At 41.7% G+C, this 26,131-nt stretch overlaps 2 protein-coding genes across 7 annotated transcripts in view; one reads left to right on the forward strand and one right to left on the reverse strand.

Annotated features, from left to right (window-relative positions):
* DCAF17 (DDB1 and CUL4 associated factor 17) overlaps positions 1 to 26,131 on the reverse strand; it is a 443,011-nt gene that overhangs the window by 396,032 nt on the left and 20,848 nt on the right. For all 4 annotated transcript variants that reach the window (XR_014978925.1, XM_085645323.1, XM_085645321.1 and 1 more), the window contains exon 2: positions 4,164 to 4,543. Coding sequence is in view for 3 of the 4 variants with exons in the window: in XM_085645323.1 (XP_085501449.1) it covers positions 4,164 to 4,298 (135 nt within the window). In the remaining variant the exon portion in view is untranslated. The remainder of the gene's footprint in view (positions 1 to 4,163; positions 4,544 to 26,131) is intronic.
* TLK1 (tousled like kinase 1) overlaps positions 1 to 26,131 on the forward strand; it is a 967,987-nt gene that overhangs the window by 10,312 nt on the left and 931,544 nt on the right. For all 3 annotated transcript variants that reach the window (XM_085645312.1, XM_085645310.1, XM_085645315.1), the window contains exon 2: positions 15,367 to 15,427. In XM_085645312.1, coding sequence (XP_085501438.1) covers positions 15,367 to 15,427 — 61 coding nt within the window. The remainder of the gene's footprint in view (positions 1 to 15,366; positions 15,428 to 26,131) is intronic.

Genomic DNA, 26,131 nt, shown 5'->3' on the forward strand with positions numbered 1-26,131 from the left:
TAAACTCTGCATGCTTTACCCAGATCACTAGAATCCCACTAAAGAGTTGGAATGCTTCAGTTAGGCAGATCGGGTGGCAGGGCAAGGTGACCGCAGAGACCATCTAGTGGCATGGCATTTCAAACCGGGGACCTTACTGGCATTTCTAAACTTGGCGATCACCGAGCAACTGACCATATGAAGTCTTTTGAACTACGGTCTGCTGACTTTGTACTACAACAAAGTCAGTTTTTCTAGTACTTACAACTCAGGCACGCCCTGGACAGCCACAAATCGGTGCTTGAGACAGTGTCAAAATTCCAATAATTAGAAGTTAAGATTACAATGGAATAATTTGGGAAGAAGGGGATATTGAGCATTTACAGGTCTCTTGTTGTCAATTCCCCTGACCATTTTATTTGACTTAGAGAGAGATGGGGAATGGAAGGATCTTGAAGTTCAGGACAATGATGAGTGGATTAAAGCCAGGATGGCTCAGAGGGTCTTAGCTATTTCAACCAGACTTAGGCGAGTCATACAATTCAAATACCCGCTCCATGTTTGTTATAAACTCTCTAGCTCATGGCGGATGGGCAAAGCCACTTTGGCTGCTTGCTGGCATTGCAATAGTCTTGAGGGCACATTCCCACACACCACATAGAGCTATCCCATCATTGCCCTGTGCTTGTGCTAGAATACACTCACAGCTTAAAGGCATATTGGGCTACAGATTCCCACTGTAGCCCAAAGTGGCACTGTTGAGGAATATGGATGGATGGATGGAAGGACAACTGAAGTGCTCGTCTGTTGACTGGTCGGGGTTACTTAATTGCAAAACACGACAAGGCAAAACAATGGCGAAATGTTGCCCTCCCCTACCTTGGATGAGTGGAGGAGAGGTAAGGGCAGAGGAATCAGTGTACAAAGGATGCTCAGTTAAATATCAGTGGATCTGGTCCAAATGGACGTAAAAAAACTGATTGAGTGTCTTGGGCTTGGCCGCCTTGCATGCAACACTTAACACTGCAGATTCTGGGATGAATGGGAGAGTTTTTTATTTTCTTGATACTGTGGGATTTTACGTGTAATGGTCTGTTTTATGCCTTGAATAAGGTATTATACACGTTTCATAATGCTTACTTTATGTAGGTTTACTAACAGTGGAAAAAAAGTCTAAAGAATCAATTCTTTTATGTTTTCATTCTAGGGCCCACATTTCTAATAATCTTATGATCTGCCAAAGATGTGCCCCACACGCCAACTACGCAGTTAACACACCTAACTACGAGTCATAGTGGTTTTCAGTAATTTAGCCGAGACCAAGCAGAGATCCATGCAGTAACACATGTAGTCTACATCGGGGTTCATCTTGAAGGTTGATATCCGAGTCAACAGTGAACCATGGTCAACAGTATATGGTGAGCTCCTGAAATGCAGTCATGCAATGATAGGCAGATGCCTCCACAGTCGGTAAACCTGACCCTACAATAATCCCTCACTTTGCACTATCAATGACATATAGTCTGCATGATTGCCCCATAAAACACTTCTTTCTCCACCTGTTGTGAGGTTCTTCCCAGCCACCAGATAAAGTTGTAGGATGGTGTCCGGAAGACAGTCTGGCAGTGTCTGAGCCAGTCTCCACTGGTGTAGTAAAAAAAACAGTAGAGTAGCTCTCATTCTAAAAAACGATGAACATCAACAAGTAAGTCACATTTATGTCAGTGTCCTCCATGCTACAAATGCATGATATCTGTTGCTTGTAACTTTTAGTGCAAGATAAGATTGTGTAAGATTGGATTATAGTGTGTCTAGCACTGAACCTCTTCTGCAGACTAATCACTGAGGATCTGAAACATTTGTCATTGAACAGTAACCTTGCGGATTGCTGTATAGGCCTCGAGATCCCAAGTTGTGCTTTATGTTGTGAAATCTAACTGTAGTGTTGCACGTTCACTAACAAAGGGCTTATTGACAGGTTCCTGGCGTGTTCTTAAAGACCAGCAACATGTGTAGGGTGTCTACGAAGAAGGACTGAAGACAGGCTACAAAATGAGGCCCTTCTGTGCTTTACTTAACTCTAATCAAGCAAAGACTATTGTGTTGACATCTATTTTCTAAGTAATTGACCTTGGAGATAACATACTGACCCTCTCTATTATAGCACAATCCAATTGCTGAACTGTCATCGTCTAAGGTACACATTCACCTCCCATTGTTGTATATCCTATGTTACACAATCTTTGCATTAATGCCTGTAATCGCCACCAAGGTAGCTTACATCCCTTTATTCATTTCTATTACGCTCTTTATTAGGGTCTGTAATTCACCAAGTATGGTGCAAGGTAACCGGGGGTGGGAAAAGGATGGGGAATGTGCGATCTAGAGTTAAGTGGGTTGATGCTGAAGTCTGCACTGAGATGCTGTTCTTTTAGTATGACAAAATGCAAATCATAACAAATCAGTTTACAATGAGCAACTGCAACTTTATCTAAAGCACTCAAAGGGAATCATCCTAACGGCAGGATACAATGGTTAGAAATGAGCCATGGTGGATGGAGTCAGCTAAACAAGCCCCAGTAACAGTCACCACGACCAAGAAGAGATTACAAAGAAATACAATCATCCATTAAAGGAAGGTGCAGTGAAAAAAGTAGTGCATCTACTTCAAGGAGCATAATGATTATACATCCCTCCGGAAGGAGTTACTTAAAAGAGGCCCCCACAACATCAGCATCTCCATTATAGTCATCAGCAGCTAACCGCAAAAGCAAGATATGATGAGACGCAGTAAAGGTTTTTCTTCCAAAACTTCAGTCAACATATTCCTGAATAGACTAAGACAGTTCCCACTCGCATCTTCAGAGGAAAAGGAGGCTAGAATTTGTAATTGGAGTCACAAGCCTGATTCTAAGATGCCCGCTAGTTGGGACACTTTTAGCAAGGCTGGCCTGCAGTAAATATTCCAGCAGAGCGGTACATCCTCTAAGGCCTTACTGATGGGCAGCTGCCATAGATCATCGCAGGTATCAATCCCTCACGAGTCTGGTCTTCCAGCTCAGTTACCCAGTGAGCTGCATCTCCTTAGAGTGTGCAAGGATCGCCAGGGCAGCCATTCAGCAGTTGATTTGTGTCTGGGGAGTTCACTGCAAGATAGCTACTTGCAATAGGTTCTCCGCTAAACACCTACTTGAACAAAAGCTTCAGCAATACCTGGTGGAGGCCTCAACCTGCGCAGAGAGGATCTCACTCTGGATTAGGTAGGCTGCTCAACACACCCAGATGCCATTGGAAGGTTCATGCAGCGAGCAAAGAGAAGCACCACTCTTCAGCTGACATGCTCGGCTAAGAGGTCTCGACTGACCCTCAGAGACTGCACATGTAGGACTGTACGCATTAAGGAGGTGGAGGGACATTAGGGAGCTTCAACCATCATCTTCTATGGTTGGCAATCACTAGATTGATATTTCACAGAAAGTTTACATTACTTTCTATTTTGGTAATTAGAAGTACCACTGTTTGCAGAACTCTCACTGCACTACCTAGCTTCTCCTAACAATGTGTATTTGTTCGTTATAAAATCTTGGTAAAGTTTCAAGTCACACAAACAGAGGACTACTGAAGTGAGCTAATAAGAGGTGGTTCAAATGACAAAAAAGAAACAATAGGTTTGGTATTAAGAGCTAGTAAGTGAGTTTTCCCTAGGCTCCCCTCAGAGGGTTAAAAGAAAATAGAGGCCATTCACCAATTTCCAAATCCCAAAAACAGATTAACAGAGGGCATACTCTTTGGCAAATGGCTACTTCCATGCATTTATCAATGTCTGTATTAATGCTGTCCAAAAATATAAAACATCACAAGCTGTTCCATGTGCATAACAGTTGCTGTGTAACAGCCTCCAGTGAATATACAATTTAAACAACCCCCCCCCCACAGTAACATGTTATTCTAGAAAGTAAAAAAAAAAAAGAAAGATAATAACTCTAAAAGCCATGTACAATATTTTGCAGCAAAATAATGTGATTGGGGTGAAAAACAAGTAAACCCATTAAAAAGTGTTAAATCATTTATTGCCTCTCATTGTTGATTGCGTGGGTACATTCAGTAAATGACGAGACAATTGTCTGATATCTGATTAACGGAAGCAAACACACATTTGCTAAAGAAACTGTAAATACAGTTACCTGGCACAGAAGCTTTCGCAGGATACCCATATTTTTTCTGTGGTTATCGCCAGTGCCTTTTCCAAAACAGCCAACAGATCTCTGGCTGATAAGTTGGCAGACATTTTGTTTACAGCTGGAACCCTTTCTATGCATTGTCCTTTCGACAGATGACTATGGGCTCATTTCTGAAGAAAGTTTTACTTGGAGTTTCTTAAAAGAAACAAATTCAAACAGAGCTGGCATGTGCTACCAGTTTAACTGAAGATATAAAAATGGGCAAGTCCTTTTAATATGCCCTTTTAATACAACAAGAAAAACCACTATGGAGCATCACAGAGTTTCAGCATATTTTCCACCACAAAAGGGGTTCATCTCAGAAGTACATCGTGATGGTTTACCTGGAAAAAAGAAAAGAAGATCATTAAGACAAAAACCTTGTATTTTTAGGTTTCTCCTGTAAAAGACGGCCAAGCCCTGACAAGTGAGGAACTAATGGAGGGGATATGAAAAAGTGATGTATCAGGGTTTGGCTGACTTACCGTTGAGTGAACTTCATTGGCTACTGAAAAACACAATCCCAATGCCACTGCAATTAAGATTACATAAATAATGTGAAACCCATATGTGGTAACAGAAAGGCAAGAATGAGCAGGTAAGTCTTCATTTGAAAGTCCAAACAAAGAAACCCCATGAAAGATACTCCTGCTCCGCCAGTGTCCCTGGAGAACTGGATTTAACAGTCCTCAAAAAATCCCCTCGCCATGGAGAGTCAGATTTTATCAGGTCAGGCTATTTTCAGCACTTACTCTTGTCTGTGCTGGGGGCGAACTTAAGCTTTAAAGGAACAGGTGTTCATTCAGAAAGTGAATGAGCAATAAAGACACCTTTACATTTTGTTTTTATCTTGACACATCTGCTGTCTGTTCAAAGACATAGGTCAAATGTCAGTTTGTCTTTTTACTAATTGTTACACCTATCTGTTCCTGCAAAATAGAGTTTACTTTTCTTTCTCTTATTACAGTTAGTGGTTTTTGTCAAGTGAGCTGTCTGACAATCATTGTGAAACAAAAGGCTGCAAAACGTCAGGTTTTTTTTCTAACACAACATTTTAACAATATAGCAGGAATTACAAAATATTTTTTTTTTGTTATTCAGAAGTGTGATGCATACAAAGATTTGAATAGGCACAAAACGAATCAGAACACTTAAATTGGTGATGTGCAAATGACAAATATTTGCAGAAACTTGATTTACAAACATTGTATATTATAAAGTTGTATCAGTAAAACCACGTCAGAGGGAAATATTGTGGTAATTTCAATGGAAAATCTGCTGATTGCAAATAAGTGCGCCACAGCTTTATGCTTCAGATATGTATTTTTTTTAAAGTGATCGATTTTAAACATGATTTGAGAAACATTTCTGCCCCCGCCCTGATGACAATACAGTTAATGAACTAAGGCAAATTAGCAGTCATTTGTTTCATATATATGGCTAGATTTGTATTATATATGGACGAAACGTTTAGTCTATTAAATCAAACAAAATTGTTTTTGTTCAGAAGACATGCTGAACTCGTGTATCTGAAGTTGTCCTCATATATGATGAAGAAGAAAATGGCGGCTCAGTGAATGAAAATATTTGCCCAGGATCGCCTAATTAGAAACCAGTTTCTGGGTCAAGGGCATTATAATTAAGTCAGGTAGGTTATATAAGTCACTAGACCTGTAGGTCTAGTAAACGTTTTAGGATTTTACAAGGCCTGAATAACAGTTTACTAGAACAGAGTTCACTAGATCCAGAGGCGACGCAGGAAACAGAACACGGAACACCAGTCAAAGAAACATATGTACAAATGGTGACTTGTAACACAAGGAACATAACATAACATCACCACTACATCATCTTTTCCCTTACAATAAAAACCTAAAACGGATATATGTATAAATGAACAACAAAACACATCAGCAATAAAATATGAACATAGTATAAAAGGAGGAATAAAATTTAAAGACCACTGAATTAATATAGAGAGAAGAACACTGAATTAAGGCATAAATGAATCTCTATAACTAATAGGAATGGACACATTGAGATTCGATCTTCCTGCAAGCCTTCAAGACATCCTGGCACCTTGCAAGCCAGTGGAACTCACATCAGGAGACCCATTAGAAGAAGTTGGCACAACAAATGTAACAAGATATCATTGCTAGCAAAGACTGACTCAGCACTTACGTCAACAGCAGACAAAGAATTAGCCAAATGATGATCACTAACATCACCATCAACCCACCAAGACCTATCAAGATGGGAATCACCATCCCCGAACCCAATTGCCTTGCCACGCCTTTTCCCTCAAAAATCATCACCCCTTCAATCAATCAATCAAAGACATTTATAGAGCGCACTACTCACCCGGAGGGTCTCAAGGCGCTTGGGGGGGGGGGGGGGGCCGCTACTGCTCGAACAGCCAGGTCTTGAGCTTCTTCCTGAAGGAGAGGTGGTCTTGGGTCAGGCGCAGGTCGGGAGGGAGGGAGTTCCAGGTCTTGGCGGCCAGGTAGGAGAAGGACCTTCCTCCTGTTGTCGCTCTTCGGATGCGGGGGACGACGGCGAGGGCGTGACTGGTTGATCGGAGATGGCGTTTGGGAGCGTAGAAGTTGAGGCGGTTGTTGAGGTAGCTCGGGCCTTGATTGTGTAGGGCTTTGTGTGCGTGGGTGAGGAGACGGAAGGTGATTCTCTTGTTGACGGGGAGCCAGTGCAGGTCTCTCAGGTGTCCGGAGATGTGGCTGCGTCGGGGGATGTCGAGGATGAGTCTGGCTGAGGCGTTCTGGATCCGCTGGAGTCTCTTCTGGAGCTTGGCGGTGGTACCAGCGTAGAGGGCGTTGCCATAGTCCAGTCGGCTGGTGACGAGGGCCTGGGTGACCGTCTTCCTGGTCTCGGTGGGGATCCACCGGAAGATCTTACGTAGCATGCGCAGGATGTTGAAGCAAGACGAGGAGACGGCGTTGACTTGTCTGGTCATGGAGAGGGAGGTGTCCAGGATGAAGCCCAGGTTGCGTGCGCGGTCTGTCGGTTTGGGTGCGGTGCCCAGGGCGGGGGGCCACCAGGAGTCGTCCCAGGCGGAGGGCGAGGAGCCCAGGATGAGGACTTCCGTCTTGTCGGAGTTCAGTTTCAGGCGGCTGGTCGTCATCCACTCAGCTACGTCTTTCATCCCATCGTGAAGGTTGGCTCTGGCGGCGGCGGGGTCGTTGGTCAGGGAGAGGATCAGCTGGGTGTCGTCCGCGTAGGAGATGATGTTGAGGTTGTGTTGTCGTGAGATGGCCGCAAGGGGGCTCATGTAGACGTTGAAGAGGGTGGGGCTGAGCGAGGAGCCCTGAGGAACGCCGCAGATGACTTCCGTGGCTGCAGATCTGAACGGAGGTAGGCGGACTCTCTGTGTCCTTCCAGCGAGGAAGGAGATGATCCACTCCAGTGCCTTCTCCTGGATTCCGATGTTGCTGAGGCGCTGCGCTAGGGTGCGGTGGCAAACAGTGTCGAACGCCACGGAGAGGTCTAGGAGGATGAGGGCCGCTGTCTCACCGTTGTCCAGCAGGGCTCGGATGTCATCGGTGGCAGCGATGAGGGCGGTCTCGGTGCTGTGGTTGGCTCGGAAGCCAGACTGTGAGGGGTCGAGGGATCCATTCGTCTCGAGGAAGGCGGCCAGCTGCTTGTTGACGGTCTTCTCGATGACTTTGGCTGGGAACGGGAGGAGCGAGATGGGGCGGTAATTCTTGAGTTCGGTGGGGTCCGCTATTGGTTTCTTTAGTAGAGCGCTGAGTTCGGCGTGCTTCCAGCTCTCAGGGAAGGTGGCGGTGTCGAAGGAGGTGTTGATGATGTCCCGCAGGTGGGGTGCGATGACAGCGTCGGCCTTGTTGAAGACGTGGTGGGGGCAGGGGTCGGTCGGAGATCCGGAGTGGATAGAGTTCATCGTGCAGATGGTGTCTTCTGTGTTGATCTGGGTCCAGGCGCTGAGGGCGGTGGTGGGGGGCGTTGGTGCGGTCGTTGGGAGTGTTGTTTGTGGGCTGAAGCTGTTGTGTATGTCAGCGATCTTGTTGTGGAAGTAGGAGGCGAGGGAGTTGCAGAGGTCTTGCGACGGGGTGATGTCGTTGTTTCCGGCGTTGGGGTTGGAGAGCTCTTTCACGATGTTGAAGAGTTCCTTGCAGTTGTGTGCGTTGTTGTCCAGCCGGTCCTTGAATGCTGTTTTCTTGGTGGCGTGGATCAGTTGATGGTGCTTCCGGGTGGCGAGCTTGAGGGTGGTCATGTTGTCCGGTGTTGGCTCCCTTCTCCAGGCTTTCTCGAGGGCTCGGCAGTTCTTCTTGGAGCTCTTGAGTTCGTCGGTGAACCATGGGGCCTTCTTGCTGCCGGGTCTGCTCGGCGGGGTCCTCAGTGGGGCGAGGTCGTCTGCGCAGTTGCTGATCCACTTCGTGAGGTTGTCGGCGGCCTGGCTGGGGTTCGCTGAGCTGGCGGGAGGGTGCTGGCTCAGGGAAGCGGCGAGCTGGTCTGCTGTGATCTTGTTCCAGTTTCTTCGAGCAACCTGTTGCTGGTGGTGGTGGATCGTGGATCTTCTGAAGGTGAAGTGGACGCAGCTGTGGTCCGTCCAGTGGAGTCCGGTGGCGTGGCTGAAGACGATGTCCTTGCTGGATGAGAAGACAGCGTCGAGTGTGTGTCCGGCGAGGTGGGTGGGGGTGGTCACCAGCTGCTTGAGTCCGAGGTTGGCGAGGTTGTCAAGCAGGGTGTTGGTGTTGCGGTCGTTGTTGTTCTCCAGGTGGAAGTTGATGTCCCCCAGGAGGATGTAGTCGGCGGAGGGGAGGGCGTGCGGGCTGATGAAGTCGGCGATGTCTTCGCTGAATTGTGTGCGTGGTCCCGGGGGTCGGTAGACAGTTTAGACACTCTGACAGGCAACATAAACTTAGATTCCCCGTTTTTTACTTTGTTGGGCTTCTTGATGAACACCCAATTCCCAAATTGTAAGACAAGATCCTTTGTGACATGCTTGATCTCCAAATTAGCTTTCAATGCAACTTGTTTACTTCTGACTTTATCAGCAAAATCAAGATCAAAACCCAAACAAATAGGACTTTCCTTAAAACCTTTAATTCAGTCAGGACATAGCACACATTTGGGCACTCTAATGAGTAACAACCTGAATGGAGACTCCACTGTAGTACTGTGAGGAGTAACCCAATAACTCCATATTTTCTTCCACAAAACCCCTTCCACTGGCTTACCTAAGTATAGTTTGGAACCTTCTTTAAAAAAATCTATTCATGTGTTCCTCCAATCCATTGGAAGTGGGAGTTTACAAAGTGACCTGCAAATGCTTAATCTGTAAATCATCAACAAATGTTCTCATCTGAGGAGACGTAAAATGAGTCCCATTATAATCAGTTTTCTGTGGGTGGGGGGGGTCCTCAATTTCAACATTTCTTTGCAAAAAACAGTTACCGAAGCGGATTCACGTGAAAAGTTAAAAATCAAAATACACTCACCTAATGAAAGAGTCTACTAGGACCGACATATATCTTTTATTGGCAGGTAATAGCTCAAAAGGTCCTGCAATTAAGTGCAACATTCCCCCATAGGCCACTTGTTAGGGTAACCATGTGCAATGTTGTCTCACAAGTCCTTTAGTGTTCATCATAAACAAGGCAAGTGCTGCAAGAAGACCCACTCATTAACCTGAGGATCTAGGTCCTGCCACCAATAAAATTGCTTAAGATTCCAAATAGTTGCAGGAACCCCTAGAGGACCCCCATGGGCAAACTTGATCAATTAATTTAGATTGGTGGAATCAGAACATCATGACGAAGAAAAAACATTTAACTAGGTATAGTTCTCCAGCAACTTGGGGAAAAGGTTTCAACCTAATGTCCAAGTGTTTTCTTTAGGCCAAACATTCTTTACAAATTCCATAACATTTTGCAATAATCCATCAGCACTTAATGCCTCCAACCATCTTTTGCTAAGGATGAAGCTGTAATCATAAGACAAATCATCAATTAAGGCTACAAAACAATCAACATTATCCATGTGTTTTCACCAGAATAATTCTCTAAAGGCATCCTTGAGAGACAATCTCCTTTTGCATCCTTATCGCCAGCTACATACTTAATCATGAAATTGTATTCTTGCAGTCTGGAGAGCAAATACACCAACCTAGCAGAACCCTTCCCTGCACCGTTAACATTAATCATGTAAATCAAGAGTTAGTGATCTGTGAAAATGACAAATTATGTACCCCACAAAAAGTTTCTGAATTTTTCAACTGCCCTACGGCACACCAATGCCTTACGCTCTATTGTGCTGTAATTGGAAAAGCTTCATTCACATATTCTGATCATTCATACATTTCTACCTTTTTCAAGCGTTTACAAAGAAGTTGCACCACAAATGTATCACTGTGTATGAAACAAGAATAATACTCACAAAGACCCAAGAAAGTATGTAATGTATCCTTATCCTTGGGCTGAGCGGCAACTTGGATGGCTTGAACAAAATACCTTTTCAATTTAAAACCCTGGTTTGATACAGTGAAACAGTGACTAGTGACACAGTTTTGACACAAAAACATAACACACCATCACCACTACATCACACCAATTATGTAATATCTTCTTGTAATTCTTCGTTGAACGCTGATTAAGCATTTCGGAATATGGAAAGAGGCAGTGCAGTCGGGATTAGGAGGTTCCAAAAACCTAAATACAGTGTCCCATTAATGAAGCAACACCCACAAGAACAGCAGGATGTAGTAAATACGACTACAGACGTGATATTTTATCACATACCAGAAGGTATGTTCCAACACCTACAAGGGCAGCCAGGACAAGTAAAGTACCACTGATCCCGTCTACATCTTCTATACCACTACCTGCACCACGCTTTTCTCATAGCACAGAAAGGTAACAAAAGGCAACAAAAACAACAGGTAACATAAAAAAATTACTGGATTGTACACTTGCAATTGAATTGTGGGAATTTTACTTCTCAATAGACAAATGCTGCTAACCAGATCGGCCAATACTTGGAATTTAAATAAAAATATTAGTTATATTTAAGCAACCCTACTGGCCTAATCAATGTTTATTTTCAACTGTTTCCAAATTGCTAATATATATTCTTGCTAACCTAGCCATTTAACAACTAAGCAGTGATATCACATTAAGACACATAAATAACTTGTTAATTAACAGACAATCAAATACTCCGTTACTATGGAGAACCACAAGCTGAGCTGTGCTGTATACAAATATAAAATAAATGTCTGCCTTTACAAGCCCTTCAATAAATGTCTACTAAAACATATCATAATATCTAGGAGATTTGGATTGACTCATGCATGCTCAATGACACGTGACACCTTCAGCCAGTTATAACTTTCCCCCAAGCAAAACATCGCATTATGGAGCATCCTTCACTTGAGCTGGATATAGTGCTGGTGTGCACAGGCTTAGGGACATTATACCTTAACTTTACTTTAATGGTGCTATGCACAGTCCTTCATATGTTTTCCTAGCACGTACCACTGCACAGCAGTAAGGAACAAATATGTAAAAAAAACAAAAAGTTAACAAAATCTTTTTCCACACTTTCTCTCTCTTTACTTTTGCATTTCCTACTTCAAATGCCTACATAAAGTTAAACACGTACCACCAAAAAAAGCTTGTTACTCTACGTTATCACACTTCAACATTTTTCGTCATAAGTCACTTTGGCAATCCTTACTTTCATTTAACCATGAGCTTACATAAATGACCGAAGGGGTTGTGGCCTAAAAGCTTTACAGGAGCACTTGACAGTTGCATAATCTTTTTTAAGGAACAATTTGGGCAATACATTCTAAATAATCCCCTTTTACATTATAAGTCACTGTAATGACACATGATTAGAATACCGTTTACAAAAGCTGAAAATATACAGCCATTAGATATACAAATATGACCCAAGAAAAGTCTGCCCATGTTATGTTATATGAAATTTAATAGAGCGTATTACTATTTGTACAGTCACCTCATATTTTCGGAATCTGGGTGTCATTTTCGTTTATGGGGGTATTTTAGGCGGTTGATCTGTAGATTGTGAGAGGGTGCATTGTTCAAGAGGCTAACAACTAATGGCAGGTTCTATATACAGTGTAAAATGTGAAGATGGTGGAAAGAGGTCAATTACTCCAATACCATGGCCAAGAATTGGGTAAATCATCCTGAGAACAGTTATAAGATGTGGAAACACCTAATCTTAATTGCGACAGAAAATGAAGAGAGGAAGATTATGTCACAAACATATTGAGATGGCAGGTAACAGAAAAATCACATAATCAGTCTAACTTAGAAAATAGGCAGAATGACTGGTGCACTGTGTAAATGTGACTCGACAATACGAGAAGTGGCAGCAAGCTAAGATATAAGAATAAATTGAAACGGGGACCAAAAAAAATCAACTGAAATAGGGGACTGTGATTCGATAGAACAGGCTTTCAAGCCCTCACTATATATAAGTAAAGCCGTTTTCTTAGTTATATGTGATCTACACTGAAGGAATTGTAGTGTGATGGGCATGTTTTTGCAGTTTAATTAAACACATGCTCATTATACAGTTGTAGAATTAAGGATTGGCTCAAATGTATTTATTTATCTATTTATATTTTATTGACACAAAGGTACATACATGTTGATGCGGCACAGGACATGAACTTATACACATCCTAAAATTCTGTTTATACCCAGCACTGAGCAAACTTTCGGAAAGCCCAGATCTTATTGAGTTTCCCCGGACAGCCCCTTGTGGTGTGTGTTACTTTCTCAGCTGCCATGTACAGATCGATGGCGGATCCCACTCCTGCATTGTTAGGCGGTTTGGGATTCTCCAGTTTCTGGCTATATCTCTTTTAGCTACTATCAGCCCCAGATTACAGAATAGTAGTTTGGATTTGGGAATGCCTATGTCTGTGGGGATGACTAGGTGGATATACTTGGAGTTTAATGGTATTGTGGCTTCAAGGATCTCAGCAAATTTCCGAACAATTTTGGACCAGTATGTGACTATTGTAGGGCATTCCGGCGTAGCTCAAATTTAAAACATCAAGGGCACCAGGTTTCTGCTGCCTCCCAAACTGGTTCTTTTTGGAAAAGCTGCTGAAGGTGATTAACTGTGGGTAAGTACCAGCTTGCTTCATATCACTGGGACGCCGTATTTGCAGTATTTGTCAATCATTCAGCAAATAAGAACATTTGGAGAACGGTAGTCTTTGTTCAGTGCAACTTTAATGCCATGAAAACAATGGTTTGTAAAAGAAAAGCTCAGGAGTGGAAATATACCCCCATGACATGGAACCATTTGCTAAAACTAGTTATGAGGCACAGGAGTCCATTGATAACAGCCTCTGAATTGCAGCAGAAGTAATAATCATTTCCCTATGATGAGGGGATTAACCCAGTGTTACACAAACTGTGGGTCGCAATAAAGATGCGTTAAAATCCAATGTTTTACTTGTCACGTTTTCCGGCGATTCGGAGACAGAGGTCAATTTGCAGGCTACTTTATTCTTTTAACATGGAGAATAGTGTTTACTTTCTTTCTCTGGTTGCAAAATGAGAGAAGTTTTTTTAAAGTGAATTATGTTACAATTTAGGATGATATTTTTTGCAATACACAACACAAATTAAATACTTGCACACAAACTGTATGTATCTAGCAGTTATAGAAAGCAAAAATTAAGCACTTTTGTAATCCTGAAATGTGCTTGTTGTACCTTCCATTTATTCTTTTTACTATTGTTATGTATCTCCACACTCTTCTTTTCTTAACCATAGCCCACTGTGTATTTTTTCCATTTCTTTTCTCTTATTGCCACGCGCATCTATGTGTCACCGCAGAACCCTCACCGGGTACTTAAGTGACTTCATAGAACGCTTCTGTTACTTGCCGGTTCCTCATAGAGCAGTCAAGTCTGTTTTTCTCTTGCTGCCTGTGGGCCTTTTATGACTATATTTTATTATAATAAATACTGAATTTAACTACCACCGATCGTTCTGGCTTCCTTCCGCAACAATTTGGCGACGAGGACGTGTGAAGAAACAAGGCCCACAGAGGAGTTACGTAACACTAAACTATGCCTTCGTGTTCAGAAGTGAAAACGGATATAAACTTCTGTGGCAGAATATTGGACACATCGTATTGCAAGTATAAAGCGATTTCGCTTAAGAAACAATGGGGGGAAAAAGTAAGTCGCTGTTTTGTTAATAATAACTTTGAGTTACCGTTTGGAAGTTGGCGTATAACGGTGTACTGGCTGCTGTGTCCGCGAGCGACCTGTTGTGACGTAGGTATTCGATTCCGCGTCTTGTGGAGTAAATGCCGGAGACGTCACAAGTACGCGCAGCGTGTAGAAACGTGCAGCCATTTTGAAGTCAGTCAAGTAACGGTAACTGACTAAATAAACACCGAACGTTAACGCTACAAACGAGCAATATTTAAGCAACATGCAGTGCATTTAAATATTGTTGATATACAGTAAACAAAGGAAAAGAGTGAAAAATAAAGACAATAAACATAAAATAATTTAAAAAAGAAATTATAAAATATGGCTCAAAGCAATAATATTTGTGTACCGCAGCATTTTTTGAATGAGCCAGGAAAGCCAACGTTAAAATGGAAAAGCTGGTTGAGATCATTTGAGAATTACATAATATCTATTGATGGAAAAGAATATACAGCGGAACGGAAAAAAGCATTGCTATTTGGTCTCCTTGGTAATGCAGGTCAGGAGATATTCGATAGTCTGCCAGAATATGAAAGTCCACCAGGTGTGTTTATTCCGTTGGATGAGTACCAAGAGGCAAATAAGAGATTGGAAAAACAGTTTCCTGAAGAAACTAATGTAATGGTTGGCAGACATAAATTCGCATTGAGAAAACAAAATGAGGAAGAAACAATTGAGGGATATATAGCAGCTTTGCGAGTTTTAGCAAAAGATTGCGAATTTGAGGAAATGACTGATATTTATATAAAAGACCAACTAGTATTTTATTGCTTCTCAAAAAAAATCCAAGAGAGGCTACTTGCTTGTAGAAACCCAACTTTACAAGAAGTAATAAACATTGCTAAAGGGATAGAGAGATCTTTGATTTCTACTAAACAACTGACAAATGCTGATTCTAACACTAATGTTTTCTATTTACAGGAGAAAAAGAGAAATGAAAACAGGAACTATGATAAAAGTAAAAGTACTAAGAAAATTGAAGGTAAAAATTTTGCATGCTTTAGATGTGGCTCGCATGAGCATTTGGCTGATTGTAAAACATGCCCTGCTATTGGGAAAAGATGTATGAAATGTAAAAAATATGGGCATTTTACAACATTGTGTAAAACCAAAAGGAGTAATGTTAAAGTTAAGGCAATAGAGGGTTTTGAAGAAGATATGTGTGCTAATATTGTGTTATTGATAGACTCTGTAGAGGGGAAAATAAAAGGACCTCTAGGTAATGTACTTATTGGTGACGTTGAATTGGAAGTCATGGCTGATTCAGGTTCACCAATAACTATAATATCAGATATAACATTTGAAGAAAAATGGAGTAAAGTGGAACCTAACGAAACTGATGTAAACCCAAAAGCCTTTGGGGAATATGATATCGACATGGTTGGTTACTTTCAAGACACTCTTTCATTTAAAGGAAGAATTATTAAAATAAAAATTTATGTTGCAGAACGTGGATGTAATTTGGAAGGGCGGAAAGACTTAGCTAAGCTTGGAATTATTTTGAAACCACGAAGAATATGTAAATAACGTTGAGATAAAAGAAAAATGTGAAAGTATTGAACAAATATTGGAAAGTAATAAGGATGTTTTTAAAGACAAAATTGGATGTGTTAAAGGTTTCGAACATAAAATTAAACTTAAACTTAAAGAAGGTGCTATTCCAGTAACACATAAAGTAAGATCTGTTCCACAATCAGTAAGGAAAGAGTTAAAATTGCTTTTAGAAGAATTGTGTAAAGAAGGCGTTATCGAACCGAATGATTCTTCAGAATGGGTTTCAGCAATTGTCTCAGTTCAGTTCAATAAACTTTATTCGGTACATGAATATGACCATAAAAGTACATTAAAAAAAATCCATACAGGCCTAAATTAAAACATTATACATGTCTGGGCTCTAATAGATTTAGAAAGAAAAGTAGCAGTGAAAAAACAAACATCAGGATAAATCAGGTTAAAAATCAGTTCCATAGCATGATTAACCGTGAAAGCCCCATAGTTCATAAAAAGAGGTTTTAAATATACAATACGCCAAGATAGATAAAATTTACATATAAGAAGAAAGTGCAGAGTGCATTGCTTTGACGAACCATCACAAGGACAAGGCCCTTCCGGATGCGTTTCTATGTTTGGAAAAGCCACCAAGTGGTGTATAATTCCTAATCGCAACCTAGTTAATAAAAATCTATGCGAACTACGTGTAATCAGGCCAAGATAGAGTTTAAATCCTTGATAATTATTAAAACGATTATAAACAAGCATTTACAATGCAATGGTCTCGGCAATATTATAGGTAGAGCTATTGGTATTGCTCATTATTTTTTTTATCATTTTTGTATCCTTAAATAAATGGCATTGTCATTTCTATTGGTATTAGCTTTTTTTTGCATATGTGATGCCTATTGCATTAGCAGAGATAGAGTGAGGTAGTGAGATAGAGAGAGAGTGAGGTATTGAAATAGAGAGTGAGGTAGTGAGAGAGAGTGAGGTAGTGAGAGAGAGTGAGGTAGATAAGAGAGTGAGGTAGTGAGAGAGAGTGAGGTAGTGAAAGAGTGAGGTAGTGAGGGAGAGGGATGTTGTGAGGTAGTGATATATAAGCATAGAGTGATGTTGTGATGTAGTGAGATAGAGAGAGAGGTAGTGAAAGAGAGAGTGAAAGTGAGTTAGTGAGATAGAAAGAGTGAGGTAGTGAGTGAGGTAGTGAGATAGAGAGTGATTGAGGTAGTGAGTGAGAGAGAGTGAAGTTGTGAGCTGGAGAGTGAGGTAGTGATGTTTTGAGAGAGAGAAGTTGTGAGATAGTGAGGTAGTGAGATAGAGTGGAGTAGTGAGGTAGAGAGTTATGTAGTGAGAGAGAGTGAGGTAGTGAAACAGTGATGTAGTGAGGGAGAGGGATGTTGTGAGGTAGTGAGATATAAGCAGAGTGGTGCTTTCCACTTAGGTCAGATAATGAACCCACATCAAACCAACCCAAAGAAGCTTCAAGATAACTTCTCACACAACCGCCCAAAGATAGGAAGTATCTGTTACAGGTATGCTACAACATGAACGTGGCAGCCTCCAAGCCTTGAGCACAATATTTAAGCTCTTCCACCATTATCCACACAAAAAATCCACATTCTTAAAACCATGCACAACAAATGCCAATTATTGGGCCTGCAGGAAGCATCCTGACTACGTCGCCGGTATCATCACAATACAAAAGCTACTGTAAAATGCATAGGCCTTGAAGCAGTTCATCTTTTTTGTAAGGCTGCAGTCCCAATTTAAACAACTAGAAGCTGACAGCTCATGTCATGTCATGCTGTTGGCAGAAAAAATCTATATTGCACAGCTTGCGCTTCATATGGCTTTGTGATGGAAGTGTATTTTCCAATATGAGCGAATCGACATGTACAGCAGAAATCATTTGTGACTTCAGTGGTGTACTATATACTGAGATTCGAGATGTCTCCACGGGACACATTAGCCTCTGTTTTCATGCTGAAATGAGGGGCATTCGGTGCCGCCAACCTTTCGGCAAAACTCTCTATGGGCATTTCAATGAAGAACACAGACACCCATAGCGACCCCCACCACTCGAAGCCCCTGCCGGCCCCAACAGACTGCACGAAATCTCCAAAATGTATCTCTCAAGTTTCGCTTTTCATAAGTTTTAAGGATTTTTTTATTGGGATTACAGGGTTTCAGCATCGCACAGTAGTTCTACGGATTTCATGGGGATGTGTCTGAGTGTTTAATTCATGCGCATCTGCTGGGTCTGTTTAAAGGTAAAAATTATAAATTAATTAAAGGTTTTACTGGGTGCACCAAGTAAATTGTCTGCCATAGGCCTAGTTGGCCAAGCTTGCCACCATTACACAAGTATGGTTTTACCATGCTGCCCTTTCATGTGCTCTAGTTATAAAGATAGTTATTTAAGCTAACTCAAAGAACAATCGCGCTACAAAGGTCCATTTAAAGCAGCAGAGTTCAGTTCTAGAGAATTATCATGCCCCCTCATTCCAAGACTCAGGAGATGCAGTTTTACAAAAAACATATTTTATTGGGCCACATTTATTTTCACAGGCATTACAGACGCATCACCTCATTTATGTTTTATACGTTTATATAAACTCTTCAAATGAGGTGTAGTGCGTCCTGCAAGAGCGTCAGATGCCTGCCAGAAGGTTCTTCCTGTAAGATACTGTGCTTTACCCAAACGGGTGATTTCTTCTAGTAAACGAGGGTTGTCGATATTCTCTCATTAAATGTACTGCAGCAGTGCTAGGAAGCGCAGGTATTCAGTACCGGACAGTAGCTGCCCATTTAAAGCACTGGCTACATCAGGGCGGCGTCTATTCCTAAAAGAGCCTTTCTGTGCCTGAGGACATATGACTACTACACAGACTGAAGGGATGTGATGTGACCTACGCAAACAGCACGTGCTGCTCCTGCAAAGCACGGTCTGGCTGTCTTCTGCTGCTGAAGGAGTGAACGGGGTCCTTGCAGCGTACAGGATAGCGCCTTGGCCTATTTGCTCATCTTGTTATTTAACCTGCAAAGGGAGTTCGGTACATGCAGGGGGCGGCTTTTCCTCCTGCAGACAAGTGTATCTAGTCCTGCCCTTCCGCAGGAAGATGATGCTCCCCCTTTGATATTAACTAAATCCTTAATGAACGTTGTTCCTGCAGGATTGCGAATGCTGCTTCCGGGACAGAGCACATGATTTATGCAGCTGTTCCAGCAGGAGTGTATCTGTTACCTGGACTTCTCAGGGAAGTGCTCCGTTCTTGCAAAAGGGGGAGTTTAGCAGCATGGAGCTTTTCGGATTAAAGTGTCACAGTCCCGTAAAGGAATGCTTCCTTTAAGATGGGAGTCAGCTTCACGCCAGAAGGTACCGTAGCGCTCCTCTAATATGAGGCTGTCCGATTCCAGCTCAGGAGTGCCTGGTCAACAGAAGGCAAAATCTGTGGCTGGCATGATCCTACTTCGGTGAAATTTTATCACGTACCGAATAAAATAAAAAGCGCACAGTGCTCCAGAAAATGCAAAGGTTTTCTTAAGATATGAAACTAGACAACTTTAGTCAATCCTACTAAAACATACTCGCGAACAGTGAATGGTTTTGGCTGGCACGACAGCGATATTTTATTAAGGCCGATCCTTTCGGAGACCGGGCAAAATAGTTGTAAACATAGTGGTGCACTCAGGCGAAAACCACCCTAAACGCACACTAACGTGATAGCGATTCATGCACCTTACTCTGTGCATTAACAATCTCTTTATCAACTGCTCTTCAGTCAGAGTTCGTTCAATGGCCACACAGTACAGTTCATTCGGTGTCCACAATACAGACTCTCGAAGTACTCTGTCCTATTAAGATATATACCAATCTTGTACACAACATATATACTTTATTCAAGTATTTCAGTAGGAACCACTGTATTTCAATATAAACAATTTTAAAAGATCGTGGAACCGACTTAAGGCAAACAAGTTTACCTCTGTAGTACATATTTAATAATTACTTTAAGTCACCACTCTAAGGTGACAAGCTAACATTTGCAAACGTTTAAAAACGAAGTTGCGAAGACGCTGCTTCCAGCAGGGAATGTAGTGAAATGTGCTCCTTCTGCTCTCCGGGTGCCCGCCGAGCTTCCTACATCGGGGCGGCGATCTCCAAGCCCTCACTGTATGGTTACACTGCTGAACGCCTCATGCATGGGGCTGTAATAGAGCTTTTCCGACGCCCTGGCACTAGCACAGCAGACCTCGGAGTGGGGGCACGCCAACTCAACGCCGCGATCTTGTGGAGCTGGGTCCCGCTTACCCGGTAGCAGGCTGCTCCTATAGCCCCAGGAGTGCTGCGAGGGGCTGAAGTGCGAGCCCGAAGAGGTTCAATGCACTCTAGCGCCTGCGCTTCGCAATCGTGACTGCCGGCCTCGTAGTTCAGCCGCTCCCAATCTTCCCAGCACTGGGCCTGTTACCCGTATCTAAACTAAGCTTTGAGGCCTGCGGAGCCAGGGGTTCCGGCTGCAGAAACTGCTGTCTTGAAAAGCGGGGCCCTGGGAGCAGCCACGGAGGCTCAAACTGCCTGCTGGGAACCTTCTGGTGTGGCACCGGGGGACTTTGTGGGGTCAGAGGTGGGAGCCCAGAATGCTGTGTGGCACGAAAGCCTGGGCTCCCCTGTTCATAGCAGCCGGTCAATGCGTCCCGCTACCCGCTATAGACCTGAACCTTCCCCATAATTGCCTGAAGTTCAGCTCTGCGGCCTGTTTAATCGGAGGCGGCAGATGTGGAGGCCGGGTCCTCCGTGGACTTGCATGCTCTTCCTGGGGTCTGGCCGATACAAGAGTCCTGTGTGCCCGCCGGCTTTTCAATCCATACAGATGGGGCCGATGGTCTTTGGTGCGTCCTGTGACAGGCAGCGGAACCGGCATTTCAAGGGAAAGAATACCGAGAAGTACAGAGGTAAGAGTGGCGGACTGGCCCCTTCTGTGGAGTACCTCACGACACGGCGCCGGACGGATGGATCCTCACGCCAGACTATAGCAAAAAAAATGGCGGATGGAAGCTTCGAAACTTTTTCGGATTCGGGGGCGTGTTCCTGCTGTTCTAAAAGGGCGTGGCTAAAAAGTGGAAAGAACAGCAAGGAACACGCCCCCGAATCTGAAAAAGACGGAGCCTATTTGGAGGGACGGCTCTCTCCTCCAATGGCGGGCCTCCGTTTAGGAAGCCAGCCAATGGAGGAGAACCAAAAAGAGAGGCGGGCTAAATAGCCACTCTAGGAAACATTAAATCTTCCGACTTCCGGTTCTGCCTTCGGCAGACCGGTAGTCCTCGACCTAAAAATGAGCAGGGGAGATTGTTCTAAAATACAGACTCGCTCACTGGCTTTGTGCCTTAAAAAAGAAGCCTCAGCTCACTTTTAGGTGTGTTATTAGCAGCAAATGTGTTTGTAAGAATATTAAAATTAAATATATTTTGGAAGGAACTATACACAAATTTTAACCATGGTATTTTACAGAAATTGTCCAGGAGGAGGCAATCCTCAATTACAGCTCTCCTAAAGGAAGACTCCTCTTTCCGCCAGATAGAATGCCATAGCGTTAGGGGTTTTAAAGACACCAGGTCGGACAAATAATTATTTCCGAGTTCCTGGTGAATAATCTTAGTGGAAGCCTAGTGTGGTAGGCAAAGGAGTTTTTTGAGAAAGCGGTTTTCCTCTAATTGGATACACGGGTGCGGGTGGTAACCCCACACACCCGCACCGTAGAGGGCAGTAGACGCACTTCTGGCCTGGTAAATTTTTAACATATCACCAATGCGTCTAACTCCTAACTTATTGGCAAATCTAAAAATACCAAAAGCGCTCGTCTCAAAGAAAAAGAAAACAGGTGAGATCAGACTTTGTGCAGACCTTAGATCACTTAATAAAAACATTATTGTAAATTGTCATCCTCTGCCAAAAATTCAAGAAATTTTAACATCTACAGCTGGCTCAAAACATTTTTCATTGATAGACTTAAGGTCAGCATATCACCAGGTATGTTTATCTGAAGAGTCCAGGGATTTGACAACATTTGTAACCCCATTCGCTGCATTTAGATACATTAGATTGCCATTTGCATTAGCATCCGCATCTAGTGTTTTTAAAAAATTAATGGACATTCTTTTTGGAGAAATTGATGGGGTGGAGGCTTTTCAAGACGACATCCTTATACATGCTAAAACGGAAAACGAACACAACAAAATATTTTAAAAAGTATTAAATATATTAAAAGAGAAAGGTATGACTGTTTCTAAGGATAAATGCAAATTCATGGAAAATAACATTGACTATTTAGGGCATGTTTTGTCATCTGATGGAATTAAACCCAAGAATGATTTGATAAAAGCAATTAGAGAAGCCCCGAAACCCAACGACAAAGAGACACTTAAATCATTCATGGGACTAAGCGAGTATTATTCAAGATTTATTTCAGGATATGCAGATAAAGTTGAACCCTTAAGAAAATTATTAAGTAAAGGTGTAAAATATCAATGGGGGAATGAACAAGATACTGCATTTGAAATAACAAAAAATTGTATCGTCGAAGCACCAACACTTCAACCATTTGATCCCACTCTAAAAATCATTTTAACTGTAGATGCTAGTGCTGTGGGCATTGGTGCTGTATTTTGCCAAAAGAAAGATGAAAAAGAAAATACCATTGCTTTTGTTTCCAGAAGACTAAGTAATGCTGAAAAAAACTATAGTACTATCGAACGAGAAACATTAGCATGTGTATGGGCAGTGGAAAAATGAAAGACATTTTTATGAGGAAAGAAGTTTGAAATAGTAACTAACCATAAACCTTTAATTTACATGATGGACGGATGTGGTCGTGGAAATGGAAAAGCAAGTGCAAGACTGATAAGACTACTATCTAAATTACAAGAATTTAATTTCAAAATAAGACACATTAAAGGTGGATTAAATTGTAGAGCTGACTGCTTATCACGTTTGCCTGTTGGTGGTAATGAGGAAGATATACTTGATGATACAGAATGTGTAGTGGCACATATCGATGCCACTATTATGTGCGAAGGATCTATCAGCGAAAGTGAATGGTTGGAAAATCAAGAAGGGGATGTCATTATAAAAAACATTTTTCAGTTCCTAACTACCAAATGGCCGCCTATTAGAAACTTAAATGCGGAATTGAAAAGTTTTCAACAAGTTTGTGAAGAACTAACTATAGAAAATGGATTTCTAAAAAGAAATGATCTCTTCGTACCACTGTTAAAGTTAAGGAAAAAACTAATAAATCTTGCTCACAAGGGCCATCCTGGAAGCACTGCAACAAAGAAAATTTAGAAAAACTATTATTGGTGGCCAGGAATTAATAACGATGTCAACATTTTCATTGACAAATGTGAACAATGTTTGAAAGCAGATAAACATTGGAAAGTAACAAAGAATGAAATGCAAATGGTTGAAATACCAAATGGACCGTGGTCAAAAATTGACATTGACTTTTCTGGTCCGTTTAATGTTCTGCAAAATGACTGTAAATATTTAGTTGTTTTTAACTGATTATTATTCTAAATGGGTTCATTATGAGTTCTTGCCTAATATAACTACAGATTTGGTAATTCAGTTCCTTAAAAGAATATTTGCTTTGGAAGGTCAACCTAAAATTATCGTTTCAGATAATGGTACTCAATTGATATCTAAAAAAATGAATGATTTGCTACAAAACGTGGTATAAAACAAGAAAAGACACCACTTTATAGTCCAAATTCTAACAGGCAAGTGGAGAGAGTTAATAGATTTTTAAAGGAGGGTGTTCAGCTAGCAATAGCATCTAATTTGAATGTCCAAGAGCACATCAACGAAAAAATAAGTAGTTACAATAACACTATCAATGAGACAACAAAACACACTCCTTTCTATTTAATGAGAGGTAGGAATTGTAATACCGTTCTTACACCTAAATTTAATGAATGGTATAGAAAGGGTAACACTATTGATACCGTAAAAGATGATGTCATCAACGTTAAAGAGAAAATTGTAGCTAAGCAAACGGTCACTAAAATTTATTCTGATTTAGGTAATAAGGCTAAAGAAAAGGTGTTGAAGAAAGGCGATTGGGTCATAATAAAGAAACCATACAAAGTGCCTAAAGGCGAATCTACATTTACCATTCCATTTTTCGTAAAAGAGGTTTCAAAAGGGGCAGTTTACCTCTGTAAAAAGAGTTGGTGGAGCAAAGATGATGTGGTAAAGTTAAAGGAAGGCAAGGAAAAAATTTAAATTAAAGGTAGTTGAGAACAGGATGATATTAACATTGACAATTTATTGGATTTTGAAAGCAAATCATCTTGTAACAATAGTTTTTACGATGTTAATGATACTTTTGATTCTTCTGTACTTGAAAGAAACATAAACGCACCACCAGAGGAAAATGATTTAATAGTTAATGACAGTAATCCACCCAAACAAGTTGATGCTTCACCCGATGAAAATATTAATGAATATATAACCGAAAATGGTAATGTTGTCCAAGTTGATGATGCATTTCAATGTCAAACTAACTTTGATCGAAACAGGACTCTGTCTGGCAGAGAGGTCAGGATTCCCAAACGATATGACAATTTTGTTATGTTTTAATTTGTTTTTATCGTAAAGGAGGGAGATGTTGTACCTTCCATTTATTCTTTTTAATATTGTTATGTATTTCCACACTGTTCTTGTCTTAACCATAGCACACTGTGTATTTTTTCCATTTCTTTTGTCTTATTGCCACGTGCATCTATGTGTCACCGTATAACCCTCACTGGGTACTTAGGTGACGTCATGTAACGCTTCTGTCACTTGCCGGTTCCTCATAGAGCAGTTAAGTCTGTTTTTCTCTTGCTGCCTGTGGGCCTTTTATGACTATATTTCATTATAATAAATACTTAATTTAACTACCACCGATCGTTCTGGCTTCCTTCCACAAAAGTGCTGGAAAGAGATTTTGATAGGATCAAAACAAATCAAGACACTTAATTGGGGATGCACAAATGATAAATATTCACAGAAACACGATTTCCACACATTATAATTTGTGTGCTATATAGTTTAATCAGTAAACTATATACCTGTGCAAATTTAGTGGCCATTAGAATAGAAAATGTGCGATCTGTAAATGACTAGGCACTACATCCCCCCAACACTTTCAACGGTCTTCATAAGAGTAGTGAGATTGATGACTTTTTAGTGTCACTGGATCTAGACAGGCTAATACTTGATGATTATGTCTTGATTTTATGTATTTGCGACCACAACCCATTTACTTTAGTGCTGGACCTCACACTGATAGAGGAGAAGGGACAGCGGGAGAACATGGCCCCCTCTTACGAAATGGGGAATACACATGAAATGGGAGAGGGTGGTTAGGGATGCCTTTCTGGGTAAACTTGTGTGTGAGAACAGTGAGCCATTCGGAGGGGACACTGGAAAACAACTGTAATGCTTTTAAATCTGTATGTTCTGCAGTGGACAAGGGGTTGAGACAGTCTAAAGTTTCAAAGAATCCCCCACGCATAGGTTGGTTTGATAATGCCTGTACAATGGCTCACAAAAAGCTGAATTGCTCTTTCTACTAGACCGCACTCGAAAAGTGACATAGTAAATACCAGAAGAATAAGTCTACCATGGGGGTCAGGAAATCTGTCCTGAGGGAAGAAGCCTGAGGAGCTGTCAAAGGCCTCCATCTTGAAAGACTCAGCACTGTTCTGGAAGGTTAATAATAGGTATTTCTTTGCAGGGCATGAGAAACCATCCATATATACTGCCATTTCAGTAGAGTCATGGGTTGCCCACTACAATAGTATATTTAATCCCGATAATAGAGCCACTACTTAAGAGGGTGAAGAGATAGTTTATGGTAACCCGGTGCTGTATTCCAGCCTTGCCGGCTCTACTGAAATCAAGGACGTAATCATTGCCCTCGGGCAGAGCATGATGAGGAAAGCACCTGGCCTTGATGGTGTCCTTCTAGATCTCTTCAAAGATAACATTGCGCTGTGGTCCAGATTCTGACAAATGATTTTAAAGCTTCTATTAGGGGGGGATCTCTTACACATGTGGAAGGAAGCAGTAGTGTTTCCCACCTTTAAGAAAGAGGACTGCAATGACCCCCGCTGTTACTGACCTATTCCCATCTTAGATAGCTCCCTC

This window comes from Triturus cristatus, chromosome 3_1, assembly GCF_964204655.1.
Source record: "Triturus cristatus chromosome 3_1, aTriCri1.1, whole genome shotgun sequence".
Lineage (NCBI taxonomy): Eukaryota > Metazoa > Chordata > Amphibia > Caudata > Salamandridae > Triturus > Triturus cristatus.